This window comes from Microcaecilia unicolor, chromosome 12, assembly GCF_901765095.1.
Source record: "Microcaecilia unicolor chromosome 12, aMicUni1.1, whole genome shotgun sequence".
Taxonomy (NCBI): domain Eukaryota; kingdom Metazoa; phylum Chordata; class Amphibia; order Gymnophiona; family Siphonopidae; genus Microcaecilia; species Microcaecilia unicolor.
The window spans coordinates 113,143,121-113,157,109 of NC_044042.1; the positions used below are offsets into that span (position 1 = coordinate 113,143,121).

Below are 13,989 nucleotides of genomic sequence, written 5' to 3' on the forward strand. Positions count from 1 at the left end.
GAACACACATAGGGGAGAGGACTCAAGAGCATACAGTGACTAGTGAACAAGGACTGAAAGCTGACACATAGCCACTAGGAAAGAAACACAGACAGGCAGAAGAGCAAGGACTGAAAGCTGCCTAGCAGCCACAAAGAAACTACACACAGACTAACCAAGAACTAGGCAAGGAATTCAGACAAGAAACTAGACTAGGCAGAGGTGCAACAGAACACACAAACCCACCCAGAGACCTTTGGCAATGCAAAGGCCCTGAATGGAAGCACACCACTTCTTTATCAAGGCCCTGACTGATGATGTCACAACAACAAGACACAGGCAGGAAGCATATTGAAGCACAGAGAGGCTTAACATACACAGGTGCAGTATAGTGGAGTAATTAGAGCCACGCTGGAAGCAGCCAGCACACAGAGACAGATCTAACTCAGGAAGAACAGACAGAAGCCAGCTCAAAAGCTGACCACGAGAAATAAGGTGAGTCTGAGAGGGGGTCTGAGAGGGATCACGACCACAGTCGTGACAACCACACTCAAACTGAGCGACCATTTGTGCAGTTGCATAAGTCTGCTCAACCTGTCGGCCAGACTGTTGTTTATGCCTGCCAGGTATGTGGCCTGGAGAAGCATGCCGTTCCAACGAGCCCAGCGCCACATCCCGATGGCTTCCTGACACAAGGGGCGAGATCCGGTGCCCCCCTGCTTGTTGATGTAGTACATCGCAACCTGATTGTCCGAATTTGGATAACTTGAAAGGACAGCCGGTCTCTGAAAGCCTTGAGCGTGTTCCAGACCGCTCTCAACTCCAGGAGGTTGATCTGCAGACCTGATTCCTGGAGGGACCACAATCCTCGAATGTGAAGCCCATCAACATCGGCTCCTCACCCCAGGAGAGATGCATCCGTCGTCAGCACCTATTGCGGCTGAGGAATTTAGAAAGGACGTCCCAAAGTCAGATTGGACCGAATCGTCCACCAGTGGAGTGAATTGCGAAAACTGATGGGCAGTCGGTTTACATCCTCTAGATTCCCCGCAGCCTGATACCACTGGGAAGCTAGGGTCCATTGAGCTGATCTCATGTGAAGACGAGCCATGGGAGTCACATGGACTGTAGAGGTCATATGGCCCAGGAGTCTCAACATCTGCCAAGCTGTGATCTGCTGTGACGCTCTTACCCGGGAGGCGAGGGACAGAAGATTCTGCGCTCTCGCCTCGGAGAGATAGGCTTGAGCCGTCTGTGAATTCAGCAGAGCTCCAATAAATTCGAGTGACTGGACTGGGCGGAGATGGGACTTTGGGTAATTTATCACAAACCCCAGTAGCTCTAGAAGTTGAATAGTCATCTGCCTCCGAGGTGCTCTTCACCAGCCAATCGTCAAGATAAGGGAACACATGCACCCCCAGCCTGCTTAGTGACGCTGCAACCACCACCAGGCATTTTGTGAACACCCGTGGCGCAGAGGCGAGCCCAAAGGGCAGTACACAATACTTGAAATGCTGTGTTCCCAGTCGGAATCGCAGATACTGTCTGTGAGCTGGCAGTATCGGGATGTGAGTATAAGCATCCTTTAAATCCAGGGAGCATAGCCAGTCGTTTTTCTGAAGCAGGGGAAGCAGGGTGCCCAGGGAAAGCATCCTGAACTTTTCTCGGACCAGATATTTGTTCAGGCCCCTCAGGTCTAGGATGGGACGCATCCCCCCTGTTTTCTTTTCCACAAGGAAGTACCTGGAATAGAATCCCTGCCCTTCTTGCCCGGGTGGTACGGGCTCAACCGCACTGGCGCTGAAAAGGGCGGAGAGTTCCTTTGCAAGTACCTGCCTGTGGTGGGAGCTGAAAGACTGAGCTCCCAGTGAACAATTTGGCGGAGTGGAGATCAAATTGAGGGCGTACCCGCACCGTACTATTTGGAGAACCCACTGGTTGGAGGTTACGAGAGGTCACCTTTGGTGAAAAAATTTTAACCTCCCCCCGACCGGCAGATCATCTGGCACGGGCACTTTTATGGCAGCTATGCTCTTCCAGATCCAGTCAAAAGCCTGTCCCTTGCTTTTGCTGGGGAGCTGCAGGGGCCTGCTTGGTCGCACGCTGTTGATGCGAACGAGCGCGCTGGGGCTGAGCCTGGGCAGACTGTCATGAAGGAGGATTGTACCTACGCTTAATGTAAGCGTAAGAAGCAGTCTTCTTTCCCCTGAAAAACCGTCTACCTGATGAGGTAGACGCTGAAGGCGCCCGGTGGGGGAGGTTGTCAAGGGCGGTTTCCCGCTGGTGAAGCTGTTCGACCAACTGCTTGACTTTCTCGGCAAAACTATTATCCCTCCGGCAAGGGACATCCGCCAGCCACTGCTGGGTCCGGTTGTCCAGGTCAGAGGCGCGCAACCATGAGAGTCTGCGCATCACTATACCTTGGGCAGCGGATCTGGATGCAACATCAAAAGTGTCATAAATATCCCTGGACAGGAATTTGCAACACGCCTTCAGCTGCCTGACCACCTCCTGAAAAGGCCTGGACTGCTCCGGCGGAAGCTTGTCAACCAAGTCCGCCAGTTGCCTCACGTTATTCCGCATGTGAATGCTCGTGTACAGCTGGTAAGACTGGATCTTGGCCACGAGCATGGAGGAATGATAGGCCTTCCTCCCAAAAGAGTCCAGAGTGCGAGACTCGCGCCCCAGGGGCGCCAAGGCGGTATCCTTCGAACTCTTGGCTCTCTTGAGAGCAGAATCCACGACCGCGGAGTCATGTGGCAACTGAGTCCTCATCAACTCCGGGTCGGTGTGGATCCTATACTGGGACTCAGCTTTCTTCGGGATGGTGGGGTTAGATAAGGGCTTCAGCCAGTTCCGAAGCAGTATCTCCTTTAGGACATTATGCAACGGGACCGTGGAAGACTCAGTTGGTGGTGATGGATAGTCGAGGACCTCGAGCATCTCAGCCCTCAGCTCATCCACAGTAACCACGGGGAAGGGAATGCTCACCGACATGTCCCTAATAAAAGAGGGAAAGGGAAGGTTCTCGGGTGGCAAAAGCTTTCTTTCTGGTGAAGGAGTGGGGTCAGAGGGAAGACCACAGGACTCCTTGGAAGAGAAATACCTGGGGTCCTCCTCCTCCCCCCACGAGGCCTCCTCCTCGGTGTCAGACATGAGCTCCCTGACTTCAGTCCGAAACCGGGCCCGTCTCAACTCGGCGGAACCAAGTCCTCGATGATGACGTCAAGAGGTGGACTCCCGCCCTGGCGGGGACGAAGCTCCCTCCATCGATGTCGACGGACAGCCCACCTGAGTGGCGGTCAACACCGATGCCGCAAGCGGTTCCGCTATCGGCGACCACATCACAGGGCCAGAGCCAGCCGGCACTTCCATCAACTGTGCCGAGGGCGCAAGCACCCCTGGCACCGGGAGAGGCTGGCGCAGCAGCCCTTCCAAGATACCTGGAAGAATGGCCCGGAGGCGCTCGTCGAAAGCCTCTGTCAGGAAAGGCTGAGGGGCCGGTGCAGGAGTTGGAGATAGAATCTGCACGGGGCCAGGAGGCGGTACTGGACTGCCCGACAACCGACAGCTCCTGGATGGAGGGGGAGCGGGACACAATTTGCACGCTTTAGGGTTATGTTCAGGCCCGAAGCACTGAAGGCACCAAGCGTGGGTGTCAGAAAGCGAGATTGCCCGGCCGAACCGACCACACTTTTTGAAGCCGCTGGGAATCCTCGATGTCATTGACGGAAAAATAGCGGCGACTAGGTCAAAATCATTGATGGTGGCGACAAAAAGGGAAAAATGCGAACGCTACGGCGGTGAAAAAAAACTTAAGGAGGCCAAAACTCATACTCTACGGGAAAACCTCAACGTTTTGTTTTTTTTTAGGTATACTAGTGAAAAGAAAATAAGCGCAGACGGTGCCACTAAACAAGAAAAAAGCAAAAAATTCACTAGCCGGTTTCCGAGGGCTGAGAGAAGAGGGACACAACACAGTATCTCTCCACCGCGGAAAACGAAAAACTGAGTGGGAGCGGTCGCACATGTGCGGTGGGACCTCCCGCGAGACTTTTGGAGTTTGCTGTGAAACTCTCTGGTTGGAGGGGGCTGCCATGGTCGACACCCAGATGTGAGAACAAGTAGCTTGCTTGTCCTCGGAGAATGCCTCAAACTCTTGTGAAACTACACCTGGCTCAGTGGATTATGTCACTCACATGTAAGACAATAGCCTGCTTGTCCTCGAAGAACTGCTGTCACTTGAACCCTGATCTAGCAACATTGTAAGAATGACGAGTGGAATGTCCACTCCATAATGATACACACCTGCCAGCCACAGCACCAGATCTTCCATACACCTGGCTTTGGGACAGCTTCTCCAATGTGACTTTGAGATTTTACAAGGTTTTTGGAACTATTACGCTGATTTATATGTGGCTCCCGAGAATCTGGGTTTAGACAGGGCTTCCTATTTAGCTGCTCTTGACATTACGTCGCTGGACTATGACAAGCTGAATGACCCGATTATCAGAAGATGAAGTGGCACTGGCAATTACTCAAGGAAAACTTTGAAAGGCTCCAGGTCTTGATGGATTCTGTACAGAATTTTACAAAGTGTTTATAGGATGATATTTTCACTCCATTGACAGCAGCCTTAAGCTTCCTGATAGTTTAAAGACTGCTCAAATTCTAGCATTTCCTAAGCATCTTTTGAAAACTGAATATCCTCTGCAGACGAGCAAGGAAAGTGCAGGCACACTTGTGGTGATGTCATCTATGATGAATCCGGTGTGCCAGAGCTCTCCTCCAGCTCAAGAGAAACCCTTTTGGCTCCTCCTAAGCACACACTGCCTGTATGGGGAAAAAGTGATCTATTTTTCTTCTGATCATTGACCATGGACATCCGAAGGGAGTGAATTAGAATCTTGCATTTGATCCTGTTATGATCCCCTTACTCTTCTCCTAAATCTCTAACTAATTATGTTTTTAGGCTTTTTAATACTGTATATTTTAGTTTCACAGTCACATGGCCAATGACTAGAAAATATGACAGCTTTATGAAATTTGCTGTGTTGTGCTCCGAGTATCAAGCAACCTTGACAGTGTGCCCCAAAATAAAAAAGGTTGAGAAGCACTATACTAGATAGAATCGAACAGTAATATGTTATAAAGTGTCACGTCTGTGGTCGTGACCACCCTCAGACTTACCCTATTTCTGGGAATCAGTGTCTGTGCTGGTTTCTGTCTACTTCTGAGTTGGCTCTGTTTCTGTCTCTGGGTGCTGGCCACTTCCAGCATGGCGCTGATTGCCTCAGTATACTGCACCTGTGTGGGTTTAACCTCTCTGTGCTTCAGTATACTGTTCCTGAGTTAGGTCTATCCCTGTCTCTGTGGGCTGGCTGCTCTAACTGCTTCACTACTCTACACTTGTGTGTATTGGGCCTCTCTGTACTTCAGTGGGCTGTTCCTGAGGTAGCTCTGTCTCAGGCTGGGTGGGCTGGCTGCTTCCAGCCTGACACTAATTACCTCACTACACCTGTGTGGGTTAGGTCTCTCTGGGCTTCTGTATACTTCATGCCTGTGGCCTGAAGGGGTGACCTCATCTGGCAGGGCCTTCTTAAGGAACTGGTGTTCTAGTCTTCAGTGCCTTTGCATTGCCTATGCCTCCGCAGTGCCTTAGGTCCCGAGGTTAATGTGCTGTTTGCACAGTTAGCTTTCCTTGTCTTTACTTGTGGGCTTCCATCCCTTCTGCTTTGCTAGTCTACTTATCTGTGGGCTTCTTGCTTTCCTGCTCAGGGTATTATTGCTCTGTGGGCTTCCAGCCCTTCTGTGTCTATTGTTCTGTGGGCTTCCAGTTCTTCTGTGTCTATTGTTCTGTGGGCTTCCAGTCCTTCTGTGTCTATTGCTCTGTGGGCTTCCAGCCCTTCTGTGTCCATTGCTCTGAGGGTCTCCAGTCTATCTGTGTATTTCACTCTTATCGGTGGGCTTCTAGGCCTTCTGAGTGTATTACTGTGGCCTGGGGGTTTCCAGCCCTTCTGTGGGCTTCCAGCCATTCTGGCTGTATCTCTCTGACCTGTAGGCTTTCAGCCTTTCTGTGTATATTATTCTCTGTGGGCTTCTAGCCTTTCTCTTACCCTGTTCAGTGGCTCTGCTCCATGTCTGAGGTTGGTTAGCGGCTGGTGCTGCAGCTATTTCTCTCCTTTCTATCTGTTAGCTACTGTAGCTCCAGTCTAACCCTTCCTCTGGCTAGCGTATCTGTCATTCCCTTTCCCTTGAGCTTAGCTTGTAGGTAAGCTCCTGTGTCCTCTTTCCTGCCAAGCTAAGCTTCCATGGACACCCTGCCTGCCTAGTGTTTGGGTGAACCCGGATCCAGTCAAGCTGTGCCAGTTTCCCGAATCCTGTAGGAGAAGCCTGTACTGAGTATCCTGTATCCTGCTTCTCAAGCCTGGACCCTGCTGTAGGACGTTGTTCCTGGATTCCTTGTTGCTTTCCTCTTCAGCTCCAGCCCAGCCACTCCAGTCCTGTCTACTTCAGCCCGTCTTAGGGCTGCCGGTCTCCTGTTGGGTGGTTTTGCCTGCTGCTGCCACCTCCGTGACAGCGGCCCAAGGGCTCACATTTCCCCGAGAGACCTGACATAAAGGCACCAGTGATTTGCAAACACTTTACAGCCTCTCTCCTATCGCTAGGTTCTCCGGCACAGATACTAATAAGATGGTTGAATTCTCACCCCTGGTTTTGGCAGCAGTAGAAACTGGGAGTTCTGGGACCTCCTGATCTCTGGGTTGACAGCGAGATCCCTACCTTGATTGGGAAGAGTGGGAGGGGAGCCTTTCAGATTAATAGGATCTCCTTTGCCTTTCAATCTGGTACCTCTTAGAAGAGCAGGCCATATCAGACAGTGATGGAGAAAGTACCTGCATATAATATATGCAAACTGCTTTGGTTGTACCCACAGAAAGGCGGTATATGAAATCCATGACCTTTTATCCTTTACATGGGCCTGGGGAGGATCTTAAGAGAGTCACAGTGTGCATGATTAGAGTAAGAAGCCTCCTGCACTATATCTCTGAAGAAATTCTCTCTGACATGAAGCTTAGTGTCTCCAGGCACCAATACACTCAGTTGTGATAAGACGATGAGAGCCTCTGCAAAGTTGCTAATGGGGAAAAGAGTACCACATGACAACAGGACAAGAGAAAATGTGAAAAAATGTCATCATGATGCAAGCTCTGATGATGCACGTCAGTTCCATAGGTGGTCCCACACAACAGTGGCAGATGAGAAGTGGTGCATACATGCAGTGAAGCAATTTAAAACCTTCTAGCACCTACTAGGCTGGAAAAGTTTTCTTGTATGGGCTCTGTCAGTGACACAAGCATGTTGTAAGGACTTGCTATCCTGTTTGTTCTCAGAGAAATGAGTGCTTACTCACAGAAAAATATCCTTTGAAAATTCATCCCTCCATACTGGGTGGGGTGGGGGCATGGAATTAGGGCCAGACAGCTGAAATACACACATGGATTTCATTTTAAATAGTTTCCTGTTACTTAGATTTACTTTGCATACTTTGTACCCACAAACAAGAGGAGGTAAGATTCCCTGTAGCACCAGCTGCTATGGGGATTATCCAAAAGGAGTATAATGGGCTGCATGGCATTTAGTGCATGCTAAATCCATTAGTGCACTTTTGTAAAAGGACCCCTTGGTCTCTTAGCTATTTTTTTTCTTCAAGTACTGTTCTTGTTTTGCCTACCCTCCCTTCTCTTATGAAACTTGGTACTGCTCTTTTCTCCTATATCTGTAGTTCTCTTTCTCTTTTCTTCCAAATCTTTTTGAATCCCCCATGATCTTTTTTCTGGTAATTAGTAAGTGCATCTACCACATTTTTCTAAATTCCAATAACCTATACTTGGTCTAATATTTAACAAAAATCAACAGCAAAAACTTACCCCCGTCTCTGGCTTGGCAGAGGCTGCTGACCTTGTGGAACAAGCAGTCTTTTTCTGAAAGGATCCACCATCATTTGTGGTAATCCTGGTCTCATTGGAGAGCTGGCCCCAAAAGGAGGTCCTGATGGAACCTGCAAGCCTGCCATGGGCATCCGGCTACCTGGAGGCATCCCGGAACGCTAGCAAGAGAAACATGAGGAAAAACTGGTTAACTAAGAGATAAATTAATATTGATTTCTCACACTCAGGTGATGTGAGAAAACACTATCAAAATTGTTTTCAAATGCATAAGACGACCAATGTGGAAATTTAGTAAATAAATCAAGTGGTAGTAAGTAGGGAAAGGGAAATGGGACTTGATATACCGCCTTTCTATGGTTTTTGCAAGTACATTCAAAGCGGTTTACATATTATATTCAGGTACTATTTGTACCAGGGGCAATGGAGGGTTAAGTGACTTGCCCAGAGTCACAAGGAGCTGCAGTGGGAATCGAACTGTTCCCCAGGATCAAAGTCCACTGCATTAACCACTAGGTACTCCTCCACTCGTAGTGTCTGGTACTGTAGTAGGAATAGAAAATAAGCAGGCTAGATGGACCAGGTGGTTGTCATCTGATGTCATATTTTGTTTGTACACTGAAATTTTCACATTTTTCAGGCAGCATTAAAAAAATTATTATTCCAGGAGGATGAATTACTGAAAGAGTGGAGGAGTGGCCTAGTGGTTAGGGTGGTGGACTTTGGTCCTGGGGAACTGAGGAACTGAGTTTGATTCCCACTTCAGGCACAGGCAGCTCCTTGTGACTCTGGGCAAGTCACTTAACCCTCCATTGCCTCATGTAAGCCGTACTGAGCCTGCCATGTGGGAAAGCGCGGGGTACAAATGTAACAAAAAAAAAACAAAAAAAAAAAGAGATTTTCCCATCCCCACCAGTGCTGGCCTTCCGACAGCCACCAAACTTAAAACACAAGCTGATCAGAAGTAAACTACCAACACAAACTGAAAAAGAAAAGGGCACGTTTCCCTGTAACACATCCAGCTGCAAGCTTTGCCAAAACATTTCGCAAGACCCCCACAGTCATTTACAAAGAAAAAATATTCAACATAAAGAACTATTTTACATGCTCATCTTCCAATGTGGTATATATCATTCAGTGTAAGAAATGTAACGAAGGATGCTATATTGGAGAAACAGGCCAGATGCTTAAGACAAGATTCAATCTGCACAGACATCACATGAAAATAGCCGGTGCCAGTCAAGCCCCCACCCCTGTGGGCCAACACTTTACAAGACCAGAACACTGCACCAGTGATTTCACAGTAAGAATACTGAAAGGTAATTTTAAAACAATACAGGAATGTAAGACCTTTGAAATAAGAATGATTGAATATTTTAACACCCAACAGACAGGACTTAATAAGGATCTGGGTTTTCTAACCCATTATAAACCATAAAGCTGCATTTCTCTGTTTATCTCTCGGTTTATTACCCTCCTCTCACCTACCAACACCCATCCTGTTGGAATATCAATGAAATGCTTTGAAGTCCCCATACATACCCCCACCCTCCCACTCTGTTAGACTGTCATAGTAATGCTTTGATGTTCCTCTCATATATACTATCTGCTACCACATTTGCTTATTTCCGATCTGAGGAAGAAGGGCAACCTTCGAAAGCTAATCAAGAAATGTATTAAGTTATGTCCAATAAAAAAGGTATCATCTTATTTTCTTTTCCATGTTTTATTTTGTTTGATTTCTATTGATAACCTTTAAGAGTGGACTAACACGGCTACCACACCTCTCTACTTAAAAAATTATTAAAAAACATTGGCACATCTTAGAGATGGATAAATGTTTTACAGATTTAGTTCCAGTTACAGCATATTCACATAATCATAATTTAAAAGAATTTTTGGTACCATCAACGTTTCCAGAACCCAGAATCATAAGAAATGATGGTTTATACCATGTGACAGATGTTCAGTATGCAAACATTCACTAACAATAACATCATTTTACAGTCAGAACAATAATAAAAATTATACTCTCAGACAATTTTCGGATTGTAATACTGTGGGTGTTATTTACATCATAAAATGCCCTTGCAATTTATTATATGTAGACAAAACCAAGAGGGCTATTAAGACAAGAATAATAGAACACAGGAGTTGTTTAACAAGACGTATACAAAGCGCGCCCTGTTGGCTTTGCACTGAACTGAGAAAAATCATACCATAGAAGATCTCCGGTTTTTTGTATTTAAAAACTGTTGAGAGAAGAACAGAGGATAATATATACACTTGATACAGTCACACCACACGGACTTAATACAGATACGGATTTCAGTTCATTCTTGTAAGCATTCTTTGTTTACATTTGCATAATAGATATTAATTTGATTTTTCAATTTGGTTATTTTCCATTCTCATTTTTTGGAATTTTCTGTTTTATCAAGTTTATATATAAATATAAACTTGTTTTTTCATTCTGGTTGTTTTCTATTTTTATTTTTTGCATTTTTTTGACATATCTCTTTCTTTTGTTTTTTTCATACAGTTTTTTCATATTACCATTTACTTATTTTTTATTAATTTATCGCTGTATTTTCATTTTTCAAATCAAACATTTTCTACTTATCTGTTCTCATTTTTTTTATTTATTTTCATAAATATTAATGGTTTAATATATATACAAATTTTATGGCATATATATATATTGAGAAAACATTTTGGACAAAGTTTTCATATTATTGATTACATTATTACTATTTTTGGCATTTTCTTATTTTTTCTTATTTACTATTATTTTTTTATTCATATGCATTATTCAGAATATTTTTTTGGTCATTTCTCATATTAATTATTCATATACTTATCAATGTTTTGGGTAATATATAATCTGGACTATTATAGGATTAGATGTATATCTTCATTTTTAATCATATGTTTCTTATATTTCATTAATGATATACAGCCCATTCATTTATCATTTTTATTTTTTTTCCTTTTATATTCATCATGCTCTGATGGAGTCTGTTTAATTATATTTTCTATTTTTCATTTTTATTATTTTTTTTATTTTTTCTTGAATCGTGTATATCTGCATCTATTTTTACCTTTCCAGACATTCATACTCATCATCTTCTGATGTTTTTTTGTTTGTTTAATGTTTTTTAAACTATTCATTTTTATTATTTATATATTTTTTATTATTTTTTTCATTGGTGAAATGTGTATATCTACATCTTTTTTTATCTTTCAATACATTTTTTGGTTCAATTATCAACCTTCTTTTTTTGGCAGTATTCAACAGTTGAATAATAGGGTATGTATTTATTATCATTAACTTGATTTATTTTCTAAGCAATTTGTATTGAATATACATACATTTTGTTTTTCTCATTTTTTCATTCTACATTTCACTTTTCAATATATACGAATTCGATCTATTTTTAAACTTTTTTTTAATATATATATATATATAATGATCTTTTCTTTCACAAATATATATATGCAAGGATCTAAACTGTTCACTCACATTGACTAATTAGGAGAGAGAAATATTAACATGTCAGTTTTCCTTGATTAACCATTTCACTATTAGTAGACAAACGCCTTTGAATTAGAGGCGGTTTGTTTTTGAATTTTGGCGCCAAATAGGAGTGACGTAATTTCCAGCTCGGATATATATTCCTGTGCGTTAGTGTCTTGCTTTTTTTCGGCTTTTCCTTTCAGCACATTACATGTGACAGGGAGACTTGTGCAGTGGCATATTGGATACAGTATGTGGTCACGTTTTATGTCTGGGAATGTGAGCCCTTGTGCCCTGACTGAGCACGGCGAAGATGGAATGACACCACACTCGGTCAGGCAGCCAGACAACCCCTAGCTTCACCTGGGAAGCGACCGCCGTTCCCCGGGAGTTGAGCCCCCGGGTGCAGGCGGCCACCAGGACTTCCAGAACCGGTGGGGTTGCACGGCCACTGACCCAACAGGCAGGGAGAGCAGACACAGTCCAGGAGCAACGGAATTAGCAGCGCAGCGAATAGTCAGAGATATAGTCCGAGGTCTAGGCAGGCAGCAACACAGCGCGTAGTCAGGCAACAATCCAGGGTCTGGTACACAGGAATCACAGGAACAAAAATAGCCGGCTTTAGAACACAGATGTAGACCACGACCTCCAAGCACTAGAAGCCGAAGCAAACTGAGGACCGTGTTCAGTTCTTAAATAGGCCTCTCATCAGGAGATCCCTGCCACAGCTGTCTTCAAGATGGCTGCCCCCACCAGAGACGTCCTCAAGTCCAAATATGGACTTCCTTCCTGGGGCTGCCCAGATCCAAGATGGCTGTCCTCAGAGACTGATAAAATGCCCCTCTCAAGATGGCCGCCCCTCAATTGAACCTTCCAAGATGGCCGTCCTCAGGGACTGATCAAATTCACCTCTCAAGATGGCCGCCCCTCAACTGAACCTTCCAAGATGGCCACCGCCAGGAGCAGTCAGGTAGGAGTGTACCAGAATGTAACAGTACCCCCTCCGGAAACATCTCCCCCTCACCGGTTCGGTCCGGGCTTAGAAGGATGACGAGCGTGGAACTCCCGGATCAGTTCTGGAGCATGAACATTGTCCACCAGCTCCCAGGAGTTGTCCTCCAGACTGAAATGCTTCCAAGCTAGGAGATAGAACAGCGTCCATCCAACGCCGCTTGGAGTCCAGGATGCAATCCACCTCATACTCTGGTGTCGCATTCTCGAGGACCTTTGCATTCTGTCAGGTCCTCGAGGCTGAACCGGGAATCGTGAGCCCTTGGACCCCTGCCAAGGAGCGGCAGAGGCAGGCAAGACCACCCTGGAACTGGACATACGGAAGGACAGGACTGGAACTCTGGATTGGAAGTAGGCAACTGGAACTGGCAGAACAGGAACCGCTTCACCTGCACTTAGCCACCGTTCCGCTAGAGTTGAGCTCCAGCATGCGGGTGGCCGGCAGGGCTTGCAGGACAAGGCCGGAACTGGATATCCAGAGGACCCACCCAGGGTCTAGGAAACACGAGGAAGCAATACTAAATACTAGACTGCACTGAGCGCTGCACGCAGCCGCTAAGCCAGAAACACAAGACAGACTATGAAGACAAGACGTACAGAAGCTTCCTCCTTTCCTGAAGTTACTATTGAGGAAACTACACTTCTCCTTTCTTCCTCAGAATATACCACCTGTTCCTCTGATCCCATTCCCACCCACCTTCTTAATGCCATCTCTCCTGCTCTTATTCCTTTTATCTGTCACATTCTCAACCTCTCACTTTCCACTGCGACTGTCCCTGCTGCCTTTAAACATGCTGTGGTCACACCTCTCCTTAAGAAGCCTTCACTCGACCCTACTTGTCCCTATAATTACCGACCCATCTCCCTCCTTCCTTTTCTCTCCAAATTACTTGAGCGTGCTGTTCACTGCCGCTGCCTTGATTTTCTGTCCTCACATGCTATTCTTGACCCACTACAATCTGGTTTTCGCCCTCTCCACTCAACCGAAACTGCGCTTACTAAAGTCTCCAATGACCTATTACTAGCTAAATCCAGAGGTCAATATTCCATCCTCATTCTTCTTGATCTTTCCGCTGCTTTTGACACTGTCGATCACAGCATACTTCTCGATACCCTGTCCTCACTTGGATTCCAGGGCTCTGTCCTTTCCTGGTTCTCTTCCTACCTCTCCCTCCGCACCTTTAGTGTTCACTCTGGTGGATCCTCTTCTACTTCTATCCCTCTGCCTGTCGGCGTACCTCAGGGTTCTGTTCTTGGTCCCCTCCTCTTTTCTATCTACACTTCTTCCCTTGGTTCATTAATCTCATCCCATGGCTTTTCCTACCATCTCTATGCTGATGACTCCCAAATCTACCTTTCTACCTCTGATATCTCACCTTGCATCCAAACCAAAGTTTCAGTGTGCTTGTCTGACATTGCTGTCTGGATGTCTCAACGCCACCTGAAATTAAATATGACCAAAACCGAGCTTCTCATTTTCCCCCCCAAACCCACCTCCCCGCTCCCCCCGTTTTCTATTTCTGTTGATGGCTC

General features: G+C 45.9%; 1 protein-coding gene across 1 annotated transcript in view; it reads right to left on the minus strand.

The window, feature by feature from the left end:
* The window catches only part of SMARCD2 (SWI/SNF related, matrix associated, actin dependent regulator of chromatin, subfamily d, member 2), a 234,228-nt gene that overhangs the window by 117,857 nt on the left and 102,382 nt on the right, over positions 1-13,989 (minus strand). The window contains exon 2 of the mRNA XM_030221750.1: positions 7,911-8,089. Coding sequence (XP_030077610.1) covers positions 7,911-8,089 — 179 coding nt within the window. The remainder of the gene's footprint in view (positions 1-7,910; positions 8,090-13,989) is intronic.